Source organism: Equus caballus, chromosome 16 (genome assembly GCF_041296265.1).
Source record: "Equus caballus isolate H_3958 breed thoroughbred chromosome 16, TB-T2T, whole genome shotgun sequence".
In the NCBI taxonomy this organism is placed as follows: Eukaryota; Metazoa; Chordata; class Mammalia; order Perissodactyla; family Equidae; genus Equus; species Equus caballus.
In genome coordinates this window covers 32,161,930-32,189,354 of record NC_091699.1, presented here as the reverse complement: position 1 = coordinate 32,189,354, position 27,425 = coordinate 32,161,930, and the positions used below count along the sequence as shown (strand labels likewise).

At 36.8% G+C, this 27,425-nt stretch overlaps 1 protein-coding gene across 3 annotated transcripts; it reads right to left on the bottom strand.

Moving 5' to 3' along the window:
- Positions 1–213: 213 nt before the first annotated feature.
- Positions 214–25,604, bottom strand: UBA3 (ubiquitin like modifier activating enzyme 3). Of its 3 annotated transcripts, none has more exons than XM_023620098.2 (18): positions 25,468–25,604; positions 22,476–22,517; positions 20,500–20,620; positions 19,082–19,162; positions 15,317–15,399; positions 12,642–12,722; positions 8,757–8,800; positions 8,340–8,404; positions 7,850–8,005; positions 6,925–7,027; positions 6,673–6,786; positions 2,966–3,019; positions 2,414–2,450; positions 2,247–2,328; positions 1,682–1,782; positions 1,495–1,558; positions 1,342–1,396; positions 214–1,006 (listed from the first exon to the last, which is right to left on the bottom strand). In XM_023620098.2, exons 3-18 carry the CDS (start codon positions 20,617–20,619, stop codon positions 918–920), a joined length of 1,329 nt encoding a protein of 442 aa, XP_023475866.1. In that variant the 5' UTR covers position 20,620; positions 22,476–22,517; positions 25,468–25,604; the 3' UTR covers positions 214–917. The 3 variants fall into 3 exon arrangements, with proteins under 3 accessions (XP_023475866.1, XP_023475864.1, XP_023475865.1); XM_023620096.2 differs by lacking the exon at positions 25,468–25,604 and adding an exon at positions 22,704–23,190; XM_023620097.2 differs by lacking the exons at positions 22,476–22,517; positions 25,468–25,604 and adding an exon at positions 22,704–23,203.
- Positions 25,605–27,425: the final 1,821 nt, after the last annotated feature.

Below are 27,425 nucleotides of genomic sequence, written 5' to 3'. Positions count from 1 at the left end.
GTAAGAGACCCTAGTATAAAAATATAGTTATTCCATTTCATTACATTATGTTGAACAAATTAAATTAAATCAGTATTTACTGTGTCAAAAGCATTAATTCAGGGTCCATAAAAATTTTGTATTAGTAATTCTGCTACACATTTAAAAACTATTCCTACATTACTACAGAACTTACTATCTTTAATATACTCGTAAAAATGTCAGTGAGAAAAGTAGACAATATATGATTTTATTAATAAATAGCACAAAAGCATCAGTGATAACTGTTTAAACATTAAATTTTTTTAAACATCTATGTCTTGGCTTTCATGTTGTGCATATTGGCCTCTATGGCACTGTAGTAAACACATGAAAATATTTCCCATTTCCATGCACAGGTATTCAGCTATAACACCATTTACAAATTATTATGGACAAGGTAATCTCTGCAATAATTAATACTCATTTGGACAGCCACAATTAAATGAATATTAAATCAAGCAAGAAATAGGCTATGTTCAATATGCTCTAGATGTCAGGTTGTAATATTTAATGTTATTTAAAACTTAATTTTCTTTAAAGGGACATCTTTTGTATATGTGGGTGTTCAAATGAAAACTGAGAAATGCATTCTTTGACCATAATAACAAAATTCACACACAAAAGGGTGTTTGCCACCTCCTCTAAAAGAAGCAATACATTTGCTTATCATCTCTCTCCAGGCATCCTTTCCCATATTATTAATGAAAATGCTTACAAGCACCAACCCCAAAATTCTGTCTTCAAGGGAAAGTTATAAAGTTAAAAAAGAGTGGCTCATTTATATAAAAAAAAGTCAAATTTCAGCAACACTAATGCTAAAAATGACATCAATTAAACCTCTTAGCATCCACAAAGTATAATATTTCCATGAGTTTTCTATTATGTGCATATTTATTTTAAGAAGTAAAATGAAGTTTGAACAGTACAGTCTGTGGTGTGGTGACATCAGCAACTGCCAGTTCTTGCCCATCAACGAGTCCCAATTCTAAAATAGAAAAAGTATAATTAACCCAAGCAAAAAAATCTCAACAAAAAGGGTAACAACACACACATATAGAAACTATAGAGTATTATGGCCTAGACAAATATCAAAATCCAGTTCTCTTTAGTCAAGGTAATATTATATGTGATTTCTTAGAGATATCTCAATATTCTACTAAAAGAGTAATTAATTCTATTATTGTTTCTAAGATATAAGTAACTATGGTGATATCATCATTCAAAGGCATTAAGAGTAAAGCCAGAATAAGTATTTATTACTATTACCAAAAAAAAGAAGAAGAAGAAGAAATTGATTAGTAAATATACTCATTTAAATACCTTTCAATGTCTTGGAGAGATTGGGCCTTGTTCGTTCTTCAATAGAGGTTACTGACTAGAAAACAAAATTATTTTAGTGTAAAGCATATTAAATGAAAATAAACTTTTAATATAATTTTGTGGGAAAAAAAATAAAAACCGAACACTGATCACCTGTAAGTAAAGTGTTCTATTTTTTCCCTCTAATGTGGCTGTGATGGCTGGAGATTTCATCTGCCTAAATATAATTATGATTAAAAAATATATCAAAGATTACTTCTTAAAAAAATAATTCCAGTTTTTAAAGTTTTAAAATCACAAAAATTATTTTTACAACATAACAAAAGTCCAAAACACTTACAGTGAAGCACTATTGGTTAGATAATCCAAAACTTCCTGCAGTTTAGCTGATGGAGAAAACTGAATATTTTGAGGAAGCTGGCTACAAGCTGGGCAGTTTTCCTACATATATAAAACACAAAAAAGCACAGTGGCACATGAACCAGTTATAGTCTCTTGATAACAATGAGGCAAAGATCAAGTTGTTTTATAAACATGCATACTTCCTATGAACAAATGTTTATGCTTTAAAGCCTGCTTTTCAGAATAGGCCATTTTTCCTAAATTATTTTGCTAGATAGTATTTATTTCAGGCTATATTACAAAAGATATATAGTTATAGGGTTCTAGAAGTTAGAAAATACTCAGGGTGTGAGCAATTTCATTCATATTTCTAACCACTAATTAATATTTAAAAATCAAAGTATGGGGGGTGGGGGGAGGGCACAAAGGGTGAAGGGGTGTACCTACAACATGACTAACAATAATGTACAACTGAAATTTCACAAGGTTGTAAACTATCATAACCTTAAAAAAAATCAAAGTATGCATGATCAAAAATTTTTTATTAGTATACTACTACTAACCTTTCTCTCTGCTTCAAATGTGTATGTGTACAGTCCATCTACATCATTGAATACCAAGTAATTATTAAGGGGAATATATGCACTGTAATGAAAAAATGTTCATTTTTATACAGTTGAGCCAGATCAAAACACAGATTTACATACATATTAAAAATGAAACCCATTACCTTGTGGCTATTTTAAAAACCTCAGTGGCACACACAGCTGAAGAGGGGAGAAAATAAAGGTGCTTTAACTCAATGAAAATTAGACATTTAAAATTAGAAGTTTCTTTAAAAAAGTCAGTTATAAATCAGAATGGATAAATTTACAAGGCTACTGATTAAAATATATATAAAAATATATATACACACATTTAAAAAACTGAGAGAGTAACAATTTTATATTTGTTTTGTTTAAGCCAAGTGAAAGAGCAACATTACATTTTTCTTCCTCTTCTTAATTAGCAGCCTGTTATACTGATTAAAAAGAAATGGTACTAAAGTGTCCCCTAACTCCAGAGCACTTTATTAATGACATAATGTAAGACAAAGTATATAAAGGTCCAATGATTTGGTCTTTTTTGGACAGCCTAATTACACCACCCACCCAAAAAAAGACTTCAAATTCCTACAACATCAGTTTTCTGAGCACAAGTAGCTACAGAAATGTCAATTTAGATACTGAATCAAAAACTAAAGAAAAGAAAAGGAAATCAAGCATTGGCCATTGTACCTCACCTGCAATGACTGCATTTGTGGAAGCTACTGCAGGAATGATTCGTTTCACTACCCCTGAAAAAATATATTGATTGAAATATGGTTATTTCTTTTAAAAAATAAGTATCTTAAATTAGCCAATGATTAAATAATTTTTCCATAACTTGATTTTTCAGGCTTTTAAGTCAGAAAACAGACCTAAGTTTAACCAAGAAAAAAATCTTTTCTCACATTCCCATCTTTCTGTGGCATGTTCAGAATCTTCAACAAGTTACAACAGCAAAGAAAAGTAAACTCTTCACTAAGCTTCGTATAAAGATGAGAGTAATACAATAATAATAGCTAACAGAGTGTTTATTGTGTTCCAGGCACAATGTGAAGATTAAATAAGATATTACTGAATTTTCCCAACATCCTTATGTTAGTCGTCTTAGTCTGATTTTAAAGATAAGGAAAACGAGGGTTAGAGAAATTCAATGACACCCACAGCTATACACCTAGTAAGTGATGGGGGCGGTACATAAACCCAGATCTGCCACAAAGTGCGTGTCTTAACTGATGCATACTATACTATACTCAATAAGGTTTGAGTAAAGTATGAAGAATAAGAGTCACCTAATTTTTCCTCATATAATAGTTTCAGCCATTCGATTCCCAAAATTTACAACAAACAGAAAAAGTGCCCCTCATCAACTTTGTTTCACTCTATATTTGGACTACACAAAATATTAAACATAGTTGTCTATTTCTACTCCACTTTTTTCATAAATAATCCATTTTATAACTATATTTAAATTATTAGTTTTAGAAAACAAAAACTTCAGAGAAAAGTAGCATATTATCTTGGAGTGTGAGGGAGCACTGAAAGAAGTGCTTCCAAGACTTTAGGTGTAGACAGGTCAAAGACTTCAGAAAAAGGCAAACATCTAAGAAGACATGTAAGGAAGACAGTTAATAAGTTTGGAAAGGCTGTTTTAAAAAGTTAATTCCAACCATATGATTACGTGTAATTTCAGAGAAGGGGAAATAGGGAGAAGCCAACCTCCTGATGGTTAAACTGGAAGCTCTCCAGTGAACCAGGCATAGCAGAATGTACTGAAAGGAGGAACAGGTAGTCACAGTGAGGAGGGTAAGAGACGCTACCGATAAGAGCACTGCCAAAGTGATAAAGACCTCCCCGCCCCCTCCCCGCCTCAAGAAAGCTGGACTTCACTTCCAATTCTGCTCCTCTACTCCTTGTCAAGCCCCTCAATCATCAGACTGAAAAGTACATACCAAGCCCTGCTAAAAGGTATGGAAGGATGAACGAAACTACATATTAAGAACGAATTTACAGTTCCTGATCAGGACAAACTGAATTCATTTGTTAATCCAAATAATTACCAAATGTGCACTATACGCCCAAGAATGTTCTGGGTCTGAAGAATAGCAGGGGAAAAAAATCTGCTCTTACAGAGCTTTCATTCCAGTGGTGGAGATAACACTCAAGTAAATAGATAGGAAAATTTCAGATACTGAAGAAAGTAAAACAGGATATGTGTTAGAGTTGACAGTGGTGGAGATAGTACATAAGACTGGATGGTTAAGGAAGACCTCCCCTGGGAGGTGATAATTTAAGCTGAAATCTAAACTATGAGAAAGACCCAGCCATGCAATGACCCGGGGAAAGAGCATTTCTGAAGAGTAGACACCAAAGGCAAAGGCCCCAGAGCAAGGATGTATGAGAGTGTAAGCATGAAATATTCTTTGCATTAAAAAAATGAGGCTACTATTAGTTCTGAGCAATTATAAAAAGGTAAAATAGTGAATGACTCAGAAGCATTTTCAGTTGAATGATCAGGAAAACAGATTGATTCTGAGAGATAAGCAGCCAGCCTCGAGAGGACCCAAGGAAGAGCATTCCAGGCATAAGGATCAGCAGTATTAGAGCTCAAAGTGGCAATGAGTTTGGTGTGTTCCAGGAGCACAAAGCAGGTCAGGACAGGGGGAGAGCAGGGAGCAACAAGGAGGGTGTAAGAATGGAATTTTCAAAAGACTTTACTAGAACATCAGTAAATATAAGGAAATAATCACAGAAGAGAAATGGCAGGTTTTCAAAAAGAACACAAAGCTCTTTCTGGTGAACCTGGTGATGATCTTGGGCAAAATTCTAGAAAGGATGAACTGTGAGTACCTAGATTAGGAAGCTTTGATCACTAAGATTGAACATTACGATTGTTTACTGAGATACGCCATGCTGGACTAGCCTCATTTAGTTACGATGACTAGCTTAGCAATCCAGGGAAATGTGGGAGATAGTGCATCCAGGCTTCACTAGAGCAGCTGGAAAGGTCTTTCCTGATATTCTTGTGAACAAGACAAAGAAATATGAAGTACTCAAGAAGGTCTGATCAACAGAATGAGATAAACCTAAAAGGACCTGACCAGAACTGTATTCAGATGTCTGTTCTCAGCCAGTTCAGTCTTGCTAAAATTTTTAATTAATTATTTGGAAATGAGATAAAGGATATGATTATCAAAACAACAGGTGAAACAAAGCTAGGGAGAACAGATAAGTTGGCAGGCATAAAAGAATACATATACATAAAGGGAGAACAGCAGGTTGAATTTAAGAATAAATGTGTTAGGATCTATACAGTCACATGCCACATGAGGACGTTTCAGTCCATGATGGAACATAGATATACAACAGTGGTCCCATAAGATTAGTACTACGTAGCCTAGGAGTGGAGTAGTACACATCATCTAGGTTTGCATAAGTATACTTTATATTTGAACAATGATGAAATCGCCTAATGATGTGTTTCTCAGAATGTATCCCCATCATTACGTGATACGTCTGTACTTGGGTATTAAAAAAACAAACTATAACTCCAAAAAATTGCCAAATCTATAATAGGGAGATGTGGCTCAGCAATTGCATATGTGGAGAAAACTTCCAGATTTCAATGGACAGTAATCTCCAAGAATCAAAGGTATAGCATCAACGTAAACAACAAGCAAACAAACAACAAAAAACCCTGCTCTCCTCTAAGTCTGCATCAATTATCAGAAGTCTATTACCTAAAATAAGACCAATCCTAGAATGCTACATTCTACCCTAGGTAGTTAAGTGAAACATGAATAACTGGAATACAATCAGAGAAAACCAACATGATAACTTAAAGTCATGCAACATGTCAAGGGTTAAAGAAACGAGGAAGGCTGAAGGTAGTGATAGAGATTTGGAGGGAATGCGATCACTCTTCTCAATAGGTTAAGGGCTATTACTCAAAAGGGAATTAGATTTATATATGGCGTACCCTGGGACAATACTCAGACCAAACTAAAGATGGGGACTGCTGCTCAATATATAGAATAATTGTCTTAACGCTTTTGTCCAAATGTGAAATATATTGTCTCAGGAAGTGATAAACTCCTCTTCAGTGAACAATAAAGTGAATGGTTCTATTTGGATGACTCAGGGCCTCTTACAATCCTAAGTAAATAAGATTCAATGATTTTATTAAATTCCTCCTGGCCAAGAAGTAGTATGGATTCTATTGAACTCAGCTCCCTCCTACCAAATTTGGGGTACCTGGAAACTATTATTTCCATGGTACCTTTACTGAACCTCAAATGGATGGTACTAGCTGAAATTACTTGTCAATTATTTCTTCCAAAGCATCCTCAACCCTTAATAAACACATCATCCTAAGATCATAATTCATGACAATTCACTAACTTACCTTGAGTGAGTCTATACGTAACACCCCTAATATTATATTGTGATGCTCTCTCTAGGGATTTTTGGAAAATCCACTGAATATGATCAGGATCATCTCCATCTAATGGAACCCCTTCTGTTAAGGAAAAAAAAAGAGAGGAGGACAGAAATATGTAAACATAAATCAACTTGCTTTTAATGTAACTGTCCAAATAAATAATATAGACAAATATATATCTTATGGAATTCTGAATTATGAAATTAGGTTTGTTACCTCCAAAAGGCTGCTCCTTAGGCCACTGCAATATCCTTACATACTCAATACAGTGTTCTGGTAGCCTGGGCATAGATGCAATGGTGCACATGGGAAAATTAACCTAAAACCATAGTATGCTTTTTTTAGTGGATTTTAAATAATGAATTATTTTTAAATGTAACTTGTAGTTAAGATCTAATTTGTAAGTTTCTAAAAGTTCATCTCAGCCTTCTGCTTATAGAAAGAAAACATTTTATACTATTAATAATGCTTCTAAAAGTAACAGAGAGCACCTGAGTCACTTCACTTAGGTTGATCTGCCTATACAAATAGGTTTGCTGTACATCTACAAGGTATGTAAATGTAAGCTTTGTGAGACAATGAGAAAAGTGCTGAATAAATTCTCAAACATGAGCACTGTTATGTTTACCTGACATTTAATCTGAAGGGATAAAATAAAACAAAACAAAAGCAAATTCAGAGTTGAACTGCAAGTAAATACTCATAAAATTATTTACATTTATAAATCAAAATCCCAACTGCCTTTTTTAAAGTGAGTATATAGACTAAAGACCCCCATTTTTGAAAAGTTCATTCTCACTCCTGGTATCTTTATTTCCCTAAAACAACCGCAGGCACAAACCAAAGAAAATAGATTATAGCTCTATCCCAACATATAGCTTTGCAATCGATCCCTTAACCCCTACTCTCCAAATAAAAAATACAAATGAATTATGAAAACAGAGTAGGATCAAAACTATGATATTCAGTCTGCACCTTTCCTCAAATAGAGAATTTCATATTTTATCATCTTCCTTCTTAGCAAGATTTCTAAAATATGGTTACCCCTAATTAAAAATCCTAAATATTGACTAGACTTAATAATTCAACTCTAATTCCACCCTACGATACTATCAGACAATGCAGTTGCTTTTTGGATTACCTGTGGTGGATACAGTTCCAGTGTGCATTCAATACAAGCAGTCATTCCCGGCAAAATCACTCGGGCATTTCCTTTAAAACCTTCTGTCCCCCCATCTATCAAAGGGACAATGGAGCTTGGATCTAATGCACCATCTTCATAATTTAGAAGAGATATCTAGGAAAAGTATTTGAAGGATTTAACAGAAGACGGGGATAAAAATTCACAAAAAGAAGCATGCTGCCAAGTAATTAATCCAATCAATCACATTACTGAGTACTAATATATCAAATCAAGAGATCATGATATTAGCAATTTATGTCCTCACCTGAAAATTGATGACTGGCAATAAACAAGAAGTACATCTACTTAATTTAAAATTAAATAAACTCTTACTTTTTTCAAAATTCTAATTTTTCAATTCTAAATTTCAATTTTTCAATTCTAATTTCAGTATGTTAAGAGCAACAGTAAGAACTTCAGAGAACCATAACAACACTAAAGTCTTTACCAGCATGCCATTTATCCATCTTCTGGCTATGATAGAATCCAGTCCACACACAATTATATGAAATTCTACAAGAAAAAAAAAAATCCAAGTTTAGTTTTTAAAAATGCCGTTGCACAAAATAATTCACTTTCTAAGACACAACAAAAAAATCCCACTTTTTATTATAATACAAACACACAAAGCTACTAATCCTTGAGTAATTCTTACTCAAGACAGCATATAAAAATGCAGCTAACAGTATCAACAAAGAATTAAAACAGTGGCATTCTCCTTCCAATCAGTCAACAACCTTACTGAACAGCCAACACCCAGAGATGAAAGCAGATGAATAGCCTTCACATAGCTAGCAATCTTCAGATAGCTAGCAAATAAAAACAGCAAAAATTTAGTGAGAAGTTAATTTCAGGTATAACTTACGTCGATAGAAAGTATCATTAAAATCCTGAATCTTGTTGAAATGTCTGAATATAAGTAAAGGAACTTAAGCTGCTAAGTTTTGTAAAGTTAATTTAACAATACCATAAAGGAACAAATTATAAATGTATATTTAACACAAGAAATACATCATCAATGTTCAAAGCAGTGGAATTCAAGGAATCTGACAAAGTGAACATAATCCTACTTCCTGACAAAACCTCTTGTCTAAACACTCCTCCCCTAAATACTTCGTTTCTCTCATCCCTGAACTCTTGTTATATTTATGTCTCTCTTATACTCTTCCTCTCCTCCAGTTTTTACACAAAACCATAAGCCCTGAGAAAGCAGAATGTGTGTCCTCAGTCAGCAGCACCAATCAGGGAGACAATAAACATTTGTTTACTCAAGGGAACAAGCACATTAGAGTTCCCATTTAGCTGGGTGATTTTAAGAGTTACTGTACGAATTAAGACAGTTGTGTCCCTTAAATTTATATAACGTTATATGTCAAATATATTCCATTAAAAAAACAGGTATGTCCAATAGCTTCAGCAGGTGCTAATAAGTATTTTTGGCTGGGGGGATGAGTCCTTTCTTCCTCTCTCATTTAAGTCAGTTTTCCAAGTCTCTCTTTTTACCCAACCAAACCCTATCAACAGTCTTCCCCTGCCTGGACGCTGCAAAGGGAACCCCCTTCATAACTGGTTGTGGGTGTGCAATCATAACACTTAACCTTTTTTTTTTTTTTTTTTTTTGAGGAAGATTAGCCCTGAGCTAACATCTGCCGCCAATCCTTCTCTTTTTGCTGAGGAAGACTGGACCTGAGCTAACATCCATGCCCATCTTCCTCTACTTTTTTATACGTAGGACGCTTGCCACAGCATGGCTTGACAAGTGGTGCGTAGGTCCACATCCAGGATCCGAAACGGTGAACCCCAGGCCGCCAAAGCAGAACGTGCGAACTTAACCACTGAGCCACCCGGCCAGCCCCCAGCACTTAAACATTTTAACATCACATGTGCAAAAAAATTTTTTCAATTTTTCTAATGGAGCAATTTTATGCTTAATAATAAATAAACTATACTTCTCAAAAATTACAATCCATTATATATTTTTAAAAAGCAAAATGGAGAAAAGAGGGTCAGTATATGCTTGCCCTAGATTTTTCATTCTGGCCTACAAATAAAACTATGAAAAATAAATCCAGTTCTAGCCCTCACCCAGTCAGACCTCTCTTTGTTTTGAATGCTAGGCAAACAGGAGGCATAAGCTGGAGCTAGGACAGCGAGGTCAAGAGAACCAAAGCAAACATTGGAGCAACAGCAATGGGGACCCAGGAAGCAGACCAAGAAATCCCATCTCCTGGGTTTCTTTAAAATACCCAGTTTCCCAGATCTAAATAATGGGGATAGACAGAGTATGCATACTTCTTTTTGCTTTTTTTCCTTTCACCCTATAAGGGCCTGTATTTGTATTTTTAAACTTTTTATTTTAAAATAATAAAGATTCACAGGAAGTTGCAGATATACAGAGGTCCCATTTGTCTTTCACCCAGTTTCCCCCAGTGGTTATATCTCGTAACTACAGTACAATCTCAAAGCCGTGAAAATGACATTGGTACAGGGTGTGTATCATTCTGTCACTTCAACACAATAAAGATACACAACTATTCCATCACCATGAAGCTCTGCCCCGTTACCCCTCTGTAGTGAGACCTATTCTGCCCCCGATCCCCAAGGCCCAATCCCAAGCAATCATCAATTTGTTCTCCATCTCTATAATTTTGCCCTTTGAACAATGTTATATAAATCAAAAGCATACAATATATGACCTTTTGAGATTGGCATTTTTCATTCAGCATAATGCCCTTGATATCCACTCAAGTTGTGGCACATTTCACTAGTTAGTTCCTTTTTATTGCTCAGTATTATTCCATGGTACGACTGTACCACACTTTTAAGAATTTACCTATGGATGAATATTTTGGTTGTTTCCAATTTTTTGGCTACTGCAAATAGAGTTGCTATAAACATTTGAGAACAAGTTTTTATGTAGACGTACGTATTTGTTTTTCTGGAATAAACGTCCAAGAATGAAACTGCTGAGTTGTACGGAAAGTATATGTTCATATTTTTAAAACACAGCCAAACTGTTTTCCAGATGGCTATGCCATTTTCCTTTTCCCACCAGCATTGTATGAGTGACCCAGTTTGTCTGTATCTTTGCCAGCATTTGATACTGTTACTATTTTTTATTCTAGCTATTCTGATAGGTGTGTAGTAATAATGTCATTGTGCTCACAATTTGAATTTCTTACAGTGATGCTGAACATCTTTTCATGTGCTTTTTTGCTATCTTTTTTAGTGAAATGGCCCTTCATACTGTCCATTTTCTAATTGCATTGTTCTTTTACTATTTAGCATTCTTTATATATTCTAGATATGAGTCCTTTGTCAGATACCTGCTTCATAAGCATTTTCCAGTCTGTAGCTTGTCCTTTCATTCTCTTAAAAGGGCCTTCACAGAACAAAATTCTTTAATTTTGGAGAAGTTCAATTTATGACTTTTTTCTTTTCTGGAACACGCTTTTGATGTGCTCAAAGGACTATTCACCAAGCCCAAGATCCCAAAGATCTTCTCCTGTTATCTTTAATCTAGTTTTACATTTTATCTACAGTTTTACATTTTATACTTAAACTTATGATCCATTTTGAGTTAACTTTTCTAATTTTGAGGTTTTAGGTTGAGATTCATTTTTTTTGCCAACCGATATCCACTGAGTCCACCACAATTTGTTAAAGAGATTATCCTTCCTCCATTGAATTGTTTTGCAGCTTTGTCAAATATCAATTGGTCATACTTACATGCAGGTATTTCTGGTTTCTCTATTCTGTTCTACTGATCTATCTCTCTGCCAACACCACAGTCTTGATTATTGTCACTATATAATAAGTCATGAAATTATTCTTTTAGAGAATTGTTTTAGGTGTTCCTTTGCCTTTCTACATAAATTCTAGAAGAATCCTGTCTCTATCAACAAAAAATTTTGCAAGGATTTTGATAGAAATTGTGTTAAACTTATACACAACTTTGGGAAGAAGTGACATCTTTACTACACTGAATCATCCAATTCTTGAACACAGAATATCCTTCCATTTATTTAGATCTTCTTTGATTTCTTTCATCAGTATTTTGCAGTATTCAGCATACAAGTATTTATTTTGTTAGACTCACACCTAAGTATTTCTATTTTTGAGTGGATGTAAATAGCACTGTATCTCAAACTTCAGTTTCTATATGTTCACTCCTAGTAGAGAGAAATACAACTGATTTTTGTATGCTGATTTTGTATTCCGTGGGATTTCCTACATAGCAAATCCCATCTCCTGAATTTCTATAAAATACTAAAAGTTCTCCAGATCTAAAGGTATGGGAATCAACACTGTGAATACTCCTTTTTCAAAATATGTTTCTTATAAAAATAAATTTACTCTGACCCATCTTCCATTTGGATAAAATACATTGACTATTTTCTCTGTCTGCTACTGTAGAGAGACACAAAGATTAACTGGATCCAGCCTATGAACTTCTAGTCTAGTAAAGGAGATATGCAATTAAAACTGAAATTAAGAGCAATAATACAAAATAAATGATGGCACTGGCTACATAAGCTTAATTTAAAAATTAGGGCAAAAAAATTATATAAGCTTAAAGAAGATTGGCAGGATATAAAGCAAAATGTTATCAGCAGATATCTCAGTAATAAGCTTACTGCTGCTGCTTTTTTTCTTTTTGCTTATCTGTATTCTCTATGCTAAACATCTCTCTTAAAGAAAAAAAACAAAAGCTTTAGGAAGTTAAGTAATTTTTTTGTCAAAAGGATACGGAACTACATTGCAATTAGGAACTCTGTCATTTAGAAATTCTGCAGCAACTTCAGCCTTAGGTCTTCCAACATCTTTAGGCCTACAGGAAAAATTATATTTAAATTATCATTCATGATATAAATCTAGATGATCTACATAATTTACTTTAAAACATTAAAATATCCATGGTGAGTTTATTTAGAGGATGTTTGGAAGGAATATGTTTATTTAAGTAGTTTTGATGAATAGTCATTCAACACTAAATGTCAACCCTTGGCTGATGTTCAAAATTAAGTATTTACGAGTATTGACAAGTCTAATTAAGAATTTCCTAAGTGAAAATATCAACAGTGCTTTTTTGTTGTTGTTAGGTAAAGCATAATAACGGCATGTTTCCTGGCTATTTCTCACTGTGGCATTTCCCAAAGTAAAAAATTACCCCAGACCCAGAGCATCCCAAGTATCTGCCCTGAACCCCAGAACCTTAGGGTATTACTGTGCAGGTCTTGGCTGAAATAGACACAAGGTTCATTCTGGGGATGCAAGAACCTTCATTTTCCCCCTTCTTCCCATGTGTGCTGATTAAGTAGTAAATTTTGTGTCCCCTAAGAAGCTATAACACCATGTTGTTGAAGAAGGAATAATTCCAAAGGCATTATCTAAAATCGCAAATATTACCAATATTTTCAAGAAGCTAAAAATGCAAGGCCTCAAAAAGTCACTCGTGGAGAATAACCATAGCTGTAGGTAGGAAAGGACATGAATTCTCTCTTATAATCTCAGTACACATGGTATTTTCTTTCCCATTATTTCCTCATTCTCCTCACAGAAATAAATCACTCCCTAGTGTATACATAGTATGTGCTTCATTACTACCTTCTCACAACATATTTTTGGTTAGATACATAGGTCTATCATACGCACTAGACTATGAACACCTGGAAGAAAGTGACCGTATTCTTATCGGTTTGTATTCTTCCATATGTAAGCACAGAGTAAGCACTTCAAAATAAATGAAAATAAAAAATCAATGTGTTTAGCAGAAAATTTACTTTATTTAAAATTGGAATTTTAAAGAAAAATACTTTAACATGTGAATTTTCTTCTCTCCAATAAAGCAGCGTGCTTTTTTGATTCAAAACTGCTGCTAAGAGTTTTATTCTGACTTTGTCTTAAGTTTCAATAGAAAAGACTCTAGCATAAGTCAAGGAATTTGATTTCAGTATCACTTTCACCTACTCTGGACAGAAGTCTTTAGGTATGTAAAGGGAATGAAGCAGACTTTCAAGACTCTTTTAAAATGAGGATTATATGCTATCCCAGTAGATCCCAAATAAAAGAACTCCTAGATGGTTTCTGTGGGGACTGCTAATTTACCATTCCAGGATTAGGGGTCAGACTGTTCCTCCAAAAAACTGCACTTTGAATAAAATGGCCTTTCACACACATCATCTATGCAGGACACCTTGACCTAATTACTTAACCTTGAAAACAAGTACCTACCCTGAGGGTTGCTCTGAGATTAAATGAGATGATATAGATAAAGAGCCTAGAAATGCTTAATACATCTTAAGCATTCAACAAACTTAAATAATCACTATGATCTTCAATCATTATTTTAGCAGCAAATTAAAGGGCGTGGCCTATTATCAATAACCAAACAATTCAATGGTGTCTTTTTCAGAGCTTCCATACACTAAGATTGTCAGACTGGAAAGTGCCCACAAACTTTCCTATAGAGAAATTTCAAGGGTTAAAAAATAAACAAACAACTAAAGTTTAAAAGTTAAAGGCAGAGTTCACACTGCAATTACAACACTTCATTAACTTAATTTAGTTTAACCCATCCTTCAATCTCTTTAAGATCTTCCACAAGGATAAAATAGAGGTTTTACACCTATACAAAATTTAATTTGATCTTTTCTGCTAACCTAACCTTATGCTGCATACCTAGGATTATTTGAGCACTTTCTGTCAGTACTCTAATCACTAAGAGAGAGAGGAAAAAAAGTCCTTATTGCTCCACAGCTATAACTCTTTGACTAACAAACAGACACTTCTATCTAAGCCACTCAAACTTCTAAATGCTACATACTAAAATTCACTCATGAACCTCTCTTCTCATCTGCAATATATATGGCCTACTTCCAGTTTTTAAAGTCAGTTCCAACAAACCATTCCTAGATGCTTTCTGTATTTCATGTATGTTTAAGGTAATTATCCCTCTTTGTTCCATTTCAATTGCTCTTGGGTTTCCCTCCCCGCCTTAATTCTTAACTCTCCATTTTCCTTCCCTGTCTATAAAAAGTTCAAACTCTTTTACAACTTCGTTGCCTCAGAGTCACCATTCAAACCATGGCTCATAGGTCGCCACCAATGTATCTCACTAGGGCCTGATATTCCAGCTACTATTCTCTTATTACAGGAGGAAGAGAGCTGCACTCCACGTCTTCAGGGCACAATCACTCCAAAACCACATAAGCCTTTTGGAAATTTCTTTAAAAAACCAAAAGCATAATTGCTTACAAAACTACTTCCACCAGAATGCTCAAAATTTTACCTGAAATGGGAGTGGTAGTTATTTTTTTAATAAAATTAGTGTTATCCTCTCAGTAGTTTTTAAAAATTATTAAACTGCAATTTACTCAAATTCAAATGATTATCAGGATTTTAAACTAAGATATTAAAACTTACCTAAATAAAAACTGCCTATTTAGATTGGAAACATCTATAGTGTCCATGTCTATAACATGAATCTGTCTAAAACCAGACAATGCCTGTGGGAATAAAAAAAATCCAATTAAGAAGTTTCCTCACATTTGAAACTTTAAGATTTGTTCTCAATGTAGTCCTAAATCTACAAATTCTCAATAATAAATTCTGCATAATCATATTCAATCATTAAAGAGTCTTACAAGATATGTAAAATTCAAAGTTCTCGTAAAAGTAAAAAACATGTAACTACTCAGTTTTAAATAGTCTTTAACCAAAAGAGAACATTTCAGTATTTCTACAGTTGTTCTATAATGCCATAAACACATCTATAAATTTTGTTGCTTTGCTGTTGCTGCTAGATATTTTAATTTTACTAGTCTTACTAATTAACTATATTTGCTATTCTTTTTCAGAATATGTTAAAAGCAATTTCTACAAGTTTTATTTTAGTTTATATAACATTAAGTATGTCAAAATTCAGAAATAACTATTATAAGATACACTTATAAACATACATATGTAGACTGCACATGCAAAAGGGGAGTATCTTAAAAGTACTGAGTCAAGAACAGGCAATCAAAAAAGCCAGAGAAAAGCAACACACTGTTGTGTTTCCGTGATAATGCCATACATTCTAACAATACAACCACTACTCAAATTTACCAGCGGAACCAAAAGACTGAAAAAAATAAGCCTCAATAATTAATCATGCTTTTCTGGTCTTGGTCAGTTTACTTAAAAGTGATCAAATTAAATCACTTGCCAATAATTTCTCCATTTTTCTGCTCCTCTTTTCTAGCAAGAGACGCTAAAACGAGTTGTCCATACTTGCTTTCTCAAATTCCTCTCTTGCACCTACACTAAACAAGTTTTCGCTCTAAACAAACTCCACTGAAAACTGCACTTGTCAAGGTCACCAGTGACCTTCATGTTGCTACCTCCAGTGACCAATTCTCAGTCTCTCTGACCTCACCCAACTGAAGTATTTGGTAGGGTGTGGATCATTTCCTCCTTCTTAGAACACATTCTTCACTTCGTCTCCATACTCAGGACAATCTGAACACTTCTTTAAAATTGGTTTCCAGTTCACCACACTCAGGAGTTTCCCCTCCTACTTTACTGGCCAGAATATAGAGTGCCTCTGTGCTTAGTTCTGGTGACCTTACACAATCCTGTGAGATAAGGCATCATCTAACAGACATCTCAAACTTAACAGTTTCAGAAACCAAAGTCCATCATCCTCGCTCACCAACACCCCCAAATCTGTTCTTTTCTCAGTCTCCCTCATTTCAGTGAACACTAACTCCATCTTTCCAGTTGCTCAGGGCAAAAACCTTGCTGTGTCATCCTTGACTCCTTTCTTTTTCTAATGTCCCACAACCAATCCATTAGCAAATCCTGTTGACTCCATCTTCAAAACAGATCCAGAATCTGACCACCTCTCCCCACCTCCAATGCTACCACCCTGTTCCAAGTCACTGTCATCTCTTGCCCAGACAACTGCAACAACCTTCTAACTAGCTTCTCAGCTTCCTCCTCTGTTCCTCCTTTAGTCTCTTCTCAATACATCAGCTACCATGATGATCCAGGTTAAAAATCAGATCAAGTCAACTCATCTGCTTAAATCTCTCCAGCGACGTCCTGACTTGAAATAAAAGGCAAAGTTTTTACACTAGCCTCTAAAGCCTTTTGTAACATTCACTCCAAGCCCCTCCATCTCCCATTACCTCTCTGATATCCTCTCAGAAAACGTTTCCCCTTACCCACTTCTGCTTTAGCTATAATGATTTCCTTGCTGTCCTGGAACTGAACAGTCATGCTCCCACCTCAAAGCTTGTGCACCTGCTGTTCCGTCTGCCTAGAATGTTCTTGCTCACCTCTTTGTTCAAACAGCAACTTTCTGTAAACTCTTTCCCTTCCCACCAGGCTACCTATCTTCCATCCTTCCTTTCTCCATAGCATTTATTCCCATATGACATATGATGTATTTTACTTGTCCTTTTCCTTTCACTAAAATGTGAGCCCCACAAACACAAACACCTGTCTGTATTGTTCAATGCTGTATGTTTAGCATCTAAAATGGTGCCTGGCATATGGGGGAGGAGATTCAACAAATATTTGCTCAATGTAATTATATTATATCCATATAATTCAATAATATTAATGTCATATTCTTTTTTTTACAATGAGCCTTTGGGGGGCTTAAAACCAATTTAAAAAACATGTATATCTCTTATGTACTTATGTCTGAAATAACAAGTGGTAAAATTGAAAACTCTTAGCTTTTTTCTTTTGTCTAAGAGGTTATTATAATCCAATAAATAAATAACAAGGCCACTCCTAAAGTTGGTTGATGACTACTCCTCTGATCTAATCTCCAATTACTTTACATTTAAAATTAGTCTATATCACATTTGCCAATAACAGCTTCAAAATGGAAAAAGTTAAGCATTAGGGAATTTGCGCATACAATGCCTACCCAAACCACTAACCATCCTCCATGAATCCTTCCCTTCTAGAACTCTTTGGTTTTCACAGTGCAAGAGTATTTATGTTTAATAAGGTATTGTCATTTTGATAACCCATCAAAGAGTATAGAGTATACCATACATACTGCTACTTATTTTGTGTGAGACTTGTCTTCCCAATGAAACTTCAAATACACTAAGGACAAGGACCATACCCTATAATCCCCAAAGAAGTGCCACCCACTAAACAGCATGAAGCATATTCAACTTTTGCAGTTTCACTAGGGGTGACATTAGTGTTTACTAGCAAAATTAATGTGTCTGTTTATATTTAAACTTTAGTCCCATGGCTGACTTTTTAGGTCCTTTATCTGACTCTCTTACCTGCCTCATTTTCTAAGGAGTCTACTTTAGCATTTCCACACACCAGTGAGAAGGCTGGCATACAAATCAATTCTTCTCCTATCCATTTTTGTTAAATAAACTGATACAGACTTATAGAAACTACTTGGTTATCAGAAGTCAATTAAACTAACTAAGTCACAAATTATGTGTTTCCAACCAGTATATGGAAACAGCTTCACTAAATAACACCCTCACTTAAGATGATATTCATTAAAAACAAATGGACGAAAAAAAAGAAGAAAAAGGTTTAGCTCTCCCCAATTTTATGGGTCTACTACCATATGGTCATCAAAAATTACTGTCTGATTAGGTCATATAATGACCTAATGGTTCAGTGAAAAGAAACTTGATTAAGAATTGGTGACCTGGATTAGATTCCAGGCACATCACTATAACCCAGAAAAACTTGGGCAAGTCATTTAACATCTCTGAACCTCAGTGCTTCCCCTTACATAAAATGAGACGATGTCCTAGCCACCTAACTGGGTTATTTTGAGGAACAAAAGAAACAACAAATTATTTGAAATTACAAGTTAAAATATGTGTTGCCAGTTTTGTTATTTACTTCACTGAAATTAATGGGCATTCTGTAAGAGGAGGTACAAAGATCTGTTTGATAAAGAGCAGAGAAGAAAGCAGGAGTAAAAATTTCTATGAATGACTTTATAGTTAAGGACTTTAAGTTTAAAAAGTTTCAAAGTTACATCATCATTTTAAACCCCTTCTGGAATTTGACCCGCTAAACTTATCTAACAAAGGCTCAGGAGAAAAGGTTAACAATCATAATAAACAAATTTCCTGGTATGACAGAAAAGGAAAAAGGTTAATTATCACAAAGAAGAAAAAAATACATATTTTGTATATATATTACCAGATTTTTCAGGAGCTCACATCCTAAGCCGCCAGCTCCAATGACTAGAACTTTACATGTGTCTAACAAAAATTGGAGAGACTGTAAAGAATGAAAGGCATATTAAAATCTGGATGATAAAAACCAGTAAGTACCATCAATAAAGCAACAAATCATAAAATAGTTTCTGATGTTTCCACGAAAAATGCAATCAAGGATAAAGAGTTGACTTTATAATTAATAAATTATTTTAAATTTATGAACAAGGTAGAACCAGAAATTCTATAACCCTAGTGATTTCAGAGTTTCAATTTTAATGTTCTTAAATTGACTTTTATTAAACGGCTATTTCTAACAAGAAAACTATGCCTACTTAAGCGTTATCTTTTGTTTTTTTAACTTTGAAAGGGGATGGAAAGCATCAAATTCAGTTATTTAACTGACTTCCTAAAAATAAAAAAGTGTAAAAATCTTAAGAGAGGATCGAGCAGTGCACAAGGTGTTTAATGGTCTTAAAAAAGAAACTAAGAATAATAGTTGCTTTTGAATACAGTGAGTGAAACTTACACAACATGAGATGATAGGAAGAATAGATAAAACTCTTAGAAAATTGCATATCAGCAGAAATACAATTTGAAACAATCATTTAACAGAAGTATCTTAAATTATCAGGGGAAAAAAATTCAGAATCACAAGAAAATATGCTGGATTATCCACAGAAAAGCACAATACTGTCAATTCTGTCCAAGATTAAAGGAGAGAAAAGTTATTTAGATGAGAAACACTGGGTCAAACCCAAGAATTTGCATCTTAATTTTAGGAATAGCACAATATTTCTATTTCAAAACAATCTCTCTGTATAAACACAAAAGGACATAAAAATTTATTATAAAGAATCCTTTTTCTACCTTGTAATAAAAAACAAGTTGTATCTAATTGCACACTTACTTTAGGTCAGACATTACCAGTCTAAAATTCTATTCCTCTAATATACCGTAGTCACATAATTTTTAACATGCAATTAAGTATATTCAATTCCAAGTAAAGATGCTCATTTCAACTAAATTTTAAAATTTAAACAAGCACATCTATATTCCTATCAAAATTAATTTCTCATATCAGGGCTAAAACGGGGAGGGTGTCTCAGAAATTATTTTAAACTGAAATTTTAAGTGAAGTATAACATAATTTTAAATGAGGTTATCAAGTTATTTTACTCTTGAGAAATTTCAACATATTACATGAGAAATGTGAAAAATAATGACTCAAATATTAGTCATTCAAATAAAATCAGCTGCAAATATTCAATGTAGTATTTCAATATAACTTATACAAATGTATTAGTATTTTATTATAAGAGCAAATTAAAAAGGAAGCATTTTATTATTTTTGAAACATAAAACTACTAGAGGAGTTATTTAAAAATAAATGTTTCTCACTTCAGTGCTCGGTTCGAAATCAGGGTGTGTGAAGGGTCCAGATCGCTCGAGGAACTTCTTTACATGGTTCCAGCGACCTTCCCAGTCTCCAGTGTCCCCACACCCACCATCAACAGCCATTCTGCACAGAACACAGTAAATTCAGCTGCAAAGATCAGTATGAAAAAGCCACACCTACAACTATTATGGTTTCCCCAAATGAAAAGGTAACCACACCAGACCTGATCAAATAAAAAGGGAGTTATTCAATGCGGTTATGCTCATGCTTTTAATTTTTTTCCTTAGCTATCATATAGTTTATTTAAAGTTAAGAATTGCACTTGTTCGATGAAATAAATCAGTTCACCTGTTTTTGGGTTCCTAAAGCAACCCAAGATCAAACTTGGGATATTGGTTAATGGGTAAGAAAGGGGCTTTTCTACATTCGGAATTTACCAAAGATCACTGTAAACTTGTCCAATCTGTTCCTTCAATACACTTGGGCCAGGAAATGTCAGTTCCAAGAAAAAAAAAGGAAACCCTCCACGTTCAGAATTGTGATGCTTCACATCTAATACAACGCACATGTCCTTTCCAAGTTTGAAAGGTGTGAGTTAAAGATCATTTTTGATGAGAGGAACTCTCACACATTTTTCTCTGGAAAGAGAGGTCCCAATTTTCAAGAGAATCTCTTAATACTATGAGGTGGTTTGGCTTGCCACTAAACACAAAATAAGTTTCAGGTTACAACTTTGCCAAAAAAGGCATTGCCATCTAGAAATCTTTTAGCACATAGAAGAGGGACTCCTCTAACAAAATACATGTATTTTCTACTCCATGCAAGATTCATGTTTGGTTGTGATTATTTTTAATTTTCAAATTTCCTATAACCCCACAATTTCTACCTTCAAATATATCAGTAATATCCAATTTTGACAAAAAGAGATCAAGAAGTATTGCCTAGCAATGAAGACCATAGGTTTTGATGCACAACTGGGTTTGGATCCACAGTTAATAGCACTGTGACCTTGAGCAGATTACTTAACGGCCATAAACCCCATCTGTACGTTGTCTGTAGCTATTTCTTAAGGTCAGAATGAGGATAAGGAGATAATCCACGCAGAGGCCTTAGTGCAATACCTGGCATATAGTAAGCATTTGAACTTCAACTGTCACTTTAAGCAGAAGCGGAAATGAAAGATAGAGAGGAACGTGAAATTAAGCCTGTCATTCTAGTTCTCTTGAAACTGAAATTTAACTTTTTGAGGGACATACCTAAAGGCTTTAAAGCTCGGCTACCAAGAATTGGCACAGAAATTACTACCTCACCACACCCACTGCAAGAGTACTTTCTTCCCCTCCCATTTAGGGAGGAGGAAAAAGGATGTGGTGCCGGCCAGCTTGGAAAACACTGTTTAAATCTGTCTCACCAGCACAAAATAAGCATCTGATAAGAAATAGTGTGTGTAATAAATGGGGAAAATAAGCTCTTTGGGGTTAACCCTCTGCTTTGAGCCAATTATTCTGCAAAAATGATTGCAGTGCTTAGGGCAATACCTGATGCAGAAAGTTCTCATAAAAAGTTTGCAATTAATTACTACTGTCTCAGCTTTTACGAAGGGCCAAAAGCGGCCTATTGTCCGTTTCACGTGTTTGAGCAAGATTCCCTTTCCACAAGGTCACGGCTCTGACAATTTGGGATGGAGGAAGAGGGGATGCAAGGGTCCTTCCGCGAGACCTTTCGGTCAAGCACTCCGGCGGGCCCTGCGGGACCTGCTGCGGTGCACCCGAGCCCGGCGCCCGCCCGAGACAGAGCCCGGGAGCGGCCCGCCGGGGCCCTGGGCTGCGGGACGGGGGTCAGGGGATGAGGCGGCGCGGCCTGCGCTCCGGGTGCCCCCCTCCCAGCCCCCCGGGCCCGCTGCGGCTGGTCCCCCAGGCCTGGGGTGGGGGGAGGCGGGGGTCCCCGGAGAGGGCCCCGGCCTCCCAGCAGCACTAACTTCTCAGCCAGCAGCTCCTCTATTCTCCTTCTTTTCTTCTCCCTAAAAGAAAGAGAGAATAAAAGAAGGGTCAACATCACGCTACACATTGGGCGCCGCGAGGGGATGGGGGGCGAGGGGACGGGGCGGGGGGTGGGGGGACCCCCGGCTGGCGGCGGCGACCGCCCACCGCCGCGCTCTCTCACAACCCAGCCCAGCCGGGCGCGCTTGCAGAGCCCGAGTACTTACGGCTCCTCGCCATCCGCCATATTGTTCTCCGCCTCTTCCCAGGTGTCCCCGCGGCGGGCCGGACGGAGGGGGGCGGGGCCGGCGGGCTGGGCGGGGAGGAGGGGGCGGGGTCTGCGGGGAGGAGGGGTTAGGGCCGGGCGGGGCGGAGAGGATAGGCTAGGGCCGGCAAGGCGGGGCGGCGGGCTCCGATGGGAGGAAGCCGGGCCAGCAGGAGGGCGGGCGAGGGCGGAGGCCGGCGAGGAGGGGCGGGGCCTGCGGGGAGGAGGGATTGGGGCCGGGCGGGGCGGAGAGGATAGGCTAGGGCCGGCAAGGCGGGGCGGCGGGCTCCGATGGGAGGAAGCCTGGCCAGCAGGAGGGCGGGCGAGGGCCGAGGCCGGCGAGGAGGGGCGGGGCCTGCGGGGAGGAGGGATTGGGGCCGGGCGGGGCGGAGAGGATAGGCTAGGGCCAGCAGGAGGGCGGGCGAGGGCGGAGGCCCGCAGGGAGGGGCGGGGCCGGCGGGGAGGGCCGGGGCCCGCGGGGAGGGGCGGGGCCGCCGGGGCCGCCGGGGCTGGCTGCTCTGAGGCTGTCATGGGCCTGACGTCTTTGCGTGTGTATTAATTACAATCTTGATTAACTACATTTAATTAAGTTTTATCCAGTGTATAATATTGTTATACTGCGTGAAAATATAGACGTAATACATTATATGTTTATACAATTTATATTTAATAATTATATAAAATCCTATATTCTATTAAAAAACTCCTTGGAACAGCTACCCTAACATTCCAGAGCTTCCCTCTGAGGCAAAGCATCGGGGGAATTTTCACTTTCAACTTTTCAGTATGGTTCCAACATCTTTGCATAAAGGTATGCACTTTAAGAATAAAATTTATCTAAGTCAGTTTATGGGGGTGGGATGGAGAAATTTTCTTTCTTTGTGATTATCAATATTAATATTTGTGTCATCACATCATTCTGTCAGTTAAGAAATTAAGCGGAAATGGAACTAAATTGAAAAAACATTTTTTCTGGGAAAAAGTGTATATTTAGATAAATAGAAGAAAAGTATAAAGAAAAAAAGCACAAAAATTAAAGTTAGAAACTCATAATCTCATCACCTAAAGATAAATGGTGATAAAATTTTGGACTATTTTCTCCTAGAATCAGAAATAGGGAGATAGATAGATACATAGATGTGTGTGTGTGTGTGTGTCTGGATGGCTGGATACAGAAAAATAATCATGTTCAAAATATATAGAGAGAGATATTTCCTTCTTAGAGTGGTACAAGAATGATATTTAGAGTCAGAAAAAAAGTTTCAGTTCTTAACTCTCCACTTATTAACTATGAGACCTTGGGCACTTCTATGTCTTCATTTGTAAACTGAGGATAGTAATATTCACCTTGTAAAATTGTTTGAGAGTTAAATGAAATCCACAGTGATTCTCAAAATATAGTCCCTGATCACCTAGTTTAGCCTCATTTGGGAACTTTGTTACAAAGGCAAATTTTCAGGCCCCACCCTCAATCTTCTGCAAAGCCCTGTATGATTCTGTGCAAAATAAAGCTTAAGAACCACTGAAACGGGGTACATAAAGCCTGATGAGTACTCACTAAATGTAGCTGCTGTTAATAAATTATGATATTTAATATCCTCTTTGTCCTTTATTATCCCCTAGTCGGGTTCAATTCAATGGCATTCATTGAGCTGAAAATCAGTGCCAGGCAGTAAGTGGGGGATCACAGTCCACTGTCCAGAGTAGGAGATACACCAGCCTCATTCACAGGTCACATGTCTCAACATCAACCCAGAACCACTTTTTCTTGCCCCAACTGCTCCACAGATGGAAACCCCTGCGGTTAAACCCTAGCTTTTCAAAACAGGCTCCTGTGGGCCCCCAGCAGTGCTACTTTCAGGAGACTTTTTGATTATTGTCAGCAAGCACCTCAGCCCCCTCAGATGGTAAAAATCAACAGGCAACTTGGAGATCACCTAGTCCAAACCTACCCATTTTACAGGGAGGAAACTGAGGCACAGGGGTGGGATGCGGCTGGCCCATGAAGAGGTCTGCAATGGCATCTGGCCCTTCATCTGCGTGCCTTGGCACTAACAACCTGACTCACTGTAGTGGTATTTTGATAGATGACACCAGGCTCTCCCACTGGCTCAGACTGACCCATTAGAAATAGCCACCTGCCCTTGCCAGTAATGAAAGTAACAGAGACGTGCAAGGGAAACCTGCAACAGGTTTATTTCATTTCAAATGGAACATATCATAAACTATTAGACTATCCACCATGGTTTATGTACAGACGGATAAATATTCAGGGTAGTCCTATCTAGAAGCACAAATCTGGATATAAGAGCCTCAGGAAGGCCTCTACATTGAGTTGTCGCTGCCCCGCCCTTCCTCCCCCCCCCATGAAAAGTGACAAAGAGCTGCTATTAATAGCATTTCAAACGGTGACTGAAATAAAGTAAGGATTCCATATGTGTTCATTTTTATTTAAAATGATTTTTCGACAAAAGTAGAAATGTGTAGTGAAAAAAAAGTCTCCTGTAATACAACTGGAGAGAGAAGCACGCCTAATATTTTGGGAGAGAAGAAGAAGGGGATCATGCTAAATAACAGCTCTGTCTGGCTTTTTCATTTATTTGTTTAAACCTCTTTGGAGGTTTAAACAAATAAATAAAAATACACTGAACAAATGTTTACTGGATATCAATTGCCTATGACCAACGAGGAATCATATTATTACTAACACGCACTTGACAACTTACGATCATGCAGTACTGAGCAAATGGAAGGTAAAAGTTCTTGGTCACAGCTCCTAATGCTCGTTGATCTCTCCAACAGGTGTGGGGTCCTACTGGGGCTCCTCCGCTGGTCTTGACCGAGATGATTTACTCAGCTTGCCCAGGGTGCTGCTTCTTGAAATTCTTAAGCCCCAGGGAATTCTTCTACACCCTCTGACTTCCTGTAACTCAGCACCAAGGCCTGGCACGTCCTCTATCTAGCTCTCCTCTTGCTGTCTTGTATTTAAGTTAGTATTTCCACTGCATCACAAGATCCTTGAAGGCAGAGCAAGGCTGCATTCTTCTCACCTTTTTTTGTCTCCCACAATGCTTTCATAGAGCCTTGAAAAGATTCAAAATATCTGTTAGCATCATTCTGAAACTTTTCAACCTTTTTTCCCCTAGCAAGTCTATCCAGATACAACCACAAAAATAAAATTGCAACAAGATAGAGAAAAATCAGTGCATGTTCATTATAAAAGCATAAAAAACAAATCAGGTTAAAGCACTATTAATACCATACAGATGAATCATGGCCCGTACTATTATTAATAACAATAACAATAATATCTAACTGTGAGCAATTACTATACACTAAGCACTTCCCATCCACTTTTTTGTCTTCACCTGTGTGGCAAATGTTCTTATTACACCCACTTTACACGTGAAAAAACTGAGACTAGAGGAGATTAAGTAATTTCTCCAAAGTTCCCTGCATTTTTAATGAAGGAGCTAGGACTTTAATTTTGCTCTCTCTGACTTTAAACCTTCCCATTTTTCTGGAATCAAGAAAATGTGAGAGGTTAGGAACATTTTCACATTTTAAACCTTATTCAAAAAGCATCATCTAGGCTGTGTCTTAGCACCGATTCAATTCAGTCACCCAACTTTCCTGAACACCAGTGGCAGGAGTAATTCCTTAGAGTCATTGTAAGTTCCTGAACTGCCTTCTGAATCATCAGGAAAGTCAAATTATGTCTTCTAGACTTTGCATTAGGTATATTTTTTTATTTTTAGGTATGCTTTTTTTCTTGGTGAGGAAGATTGGCTCTGAGCTAACATCTGTTGCCAATCCTCCTCTTTTTTTCTTTTTTTCTCCCCAAAGCCCTGGGACGTAGTTGTATATCCCAGTTGTGGGTCCTTCCACTTCTTCTATGTGGGAAGCCACCTCAGCATGGCTTAACAAGCAGTGCTAAGTCCCTGCCCGGGATCCAAACCAGTGAACCCTGGGCCACCAAAGCAGAGCCCACAAACTTAACCACTATGCCACTGGGTCGGCCCCAGTATTAGGAATGTTTTATTGCTTTCCAATTTTTTGAAAATTGGTATGAGGAGAGTAAATTCAGTTTTTTAAAAACAGCACCACTTGCAGATTTAGAGACTGTTGTCTTAGACACTAGCATTGTGGAATTCTGCCTACCACACTATGCAGTGAGTCAAAATACTTTTTTCTCTTGCATTTGAGATACAGGGAGGTTTACTGTACCAACCAGCCCCTTAACTGAAAAAAAGATGATCCTTTTGGAACCCTTAGAAGAGAATTTACAACTAATACATCTCTTGACAGTTCTTTGGGCTGAGATACAAAACTATCACATTACCTATTAACATACTGTGCTCCCTTAGTGAAAGTTGTCCCCAAATATTAGGATAAAACTGAGAAAGCCCTTTTGGAGTAGAATCCGTGTTTCTGCCCAGAAAATACGGGGTGCAGAACAATTAGTTCCCTGCAGACCATTGTTTCCTTTCGAATGTAAACATCCCAGCCCAGGGCTAAAGTAACGAGAGTGCCCACTTTATCAGAATGGCACAGTAGTTCAATAATTTTACCCTGGGGAGAATAGAGATGGAGAACAGGAAGAGAAGTGAAAGAATAAATCAGCCCTTCCGTTCTACCCATCCTGCTTTCCTATTTTGCCAATCTGATTTCACTCATAGTGACT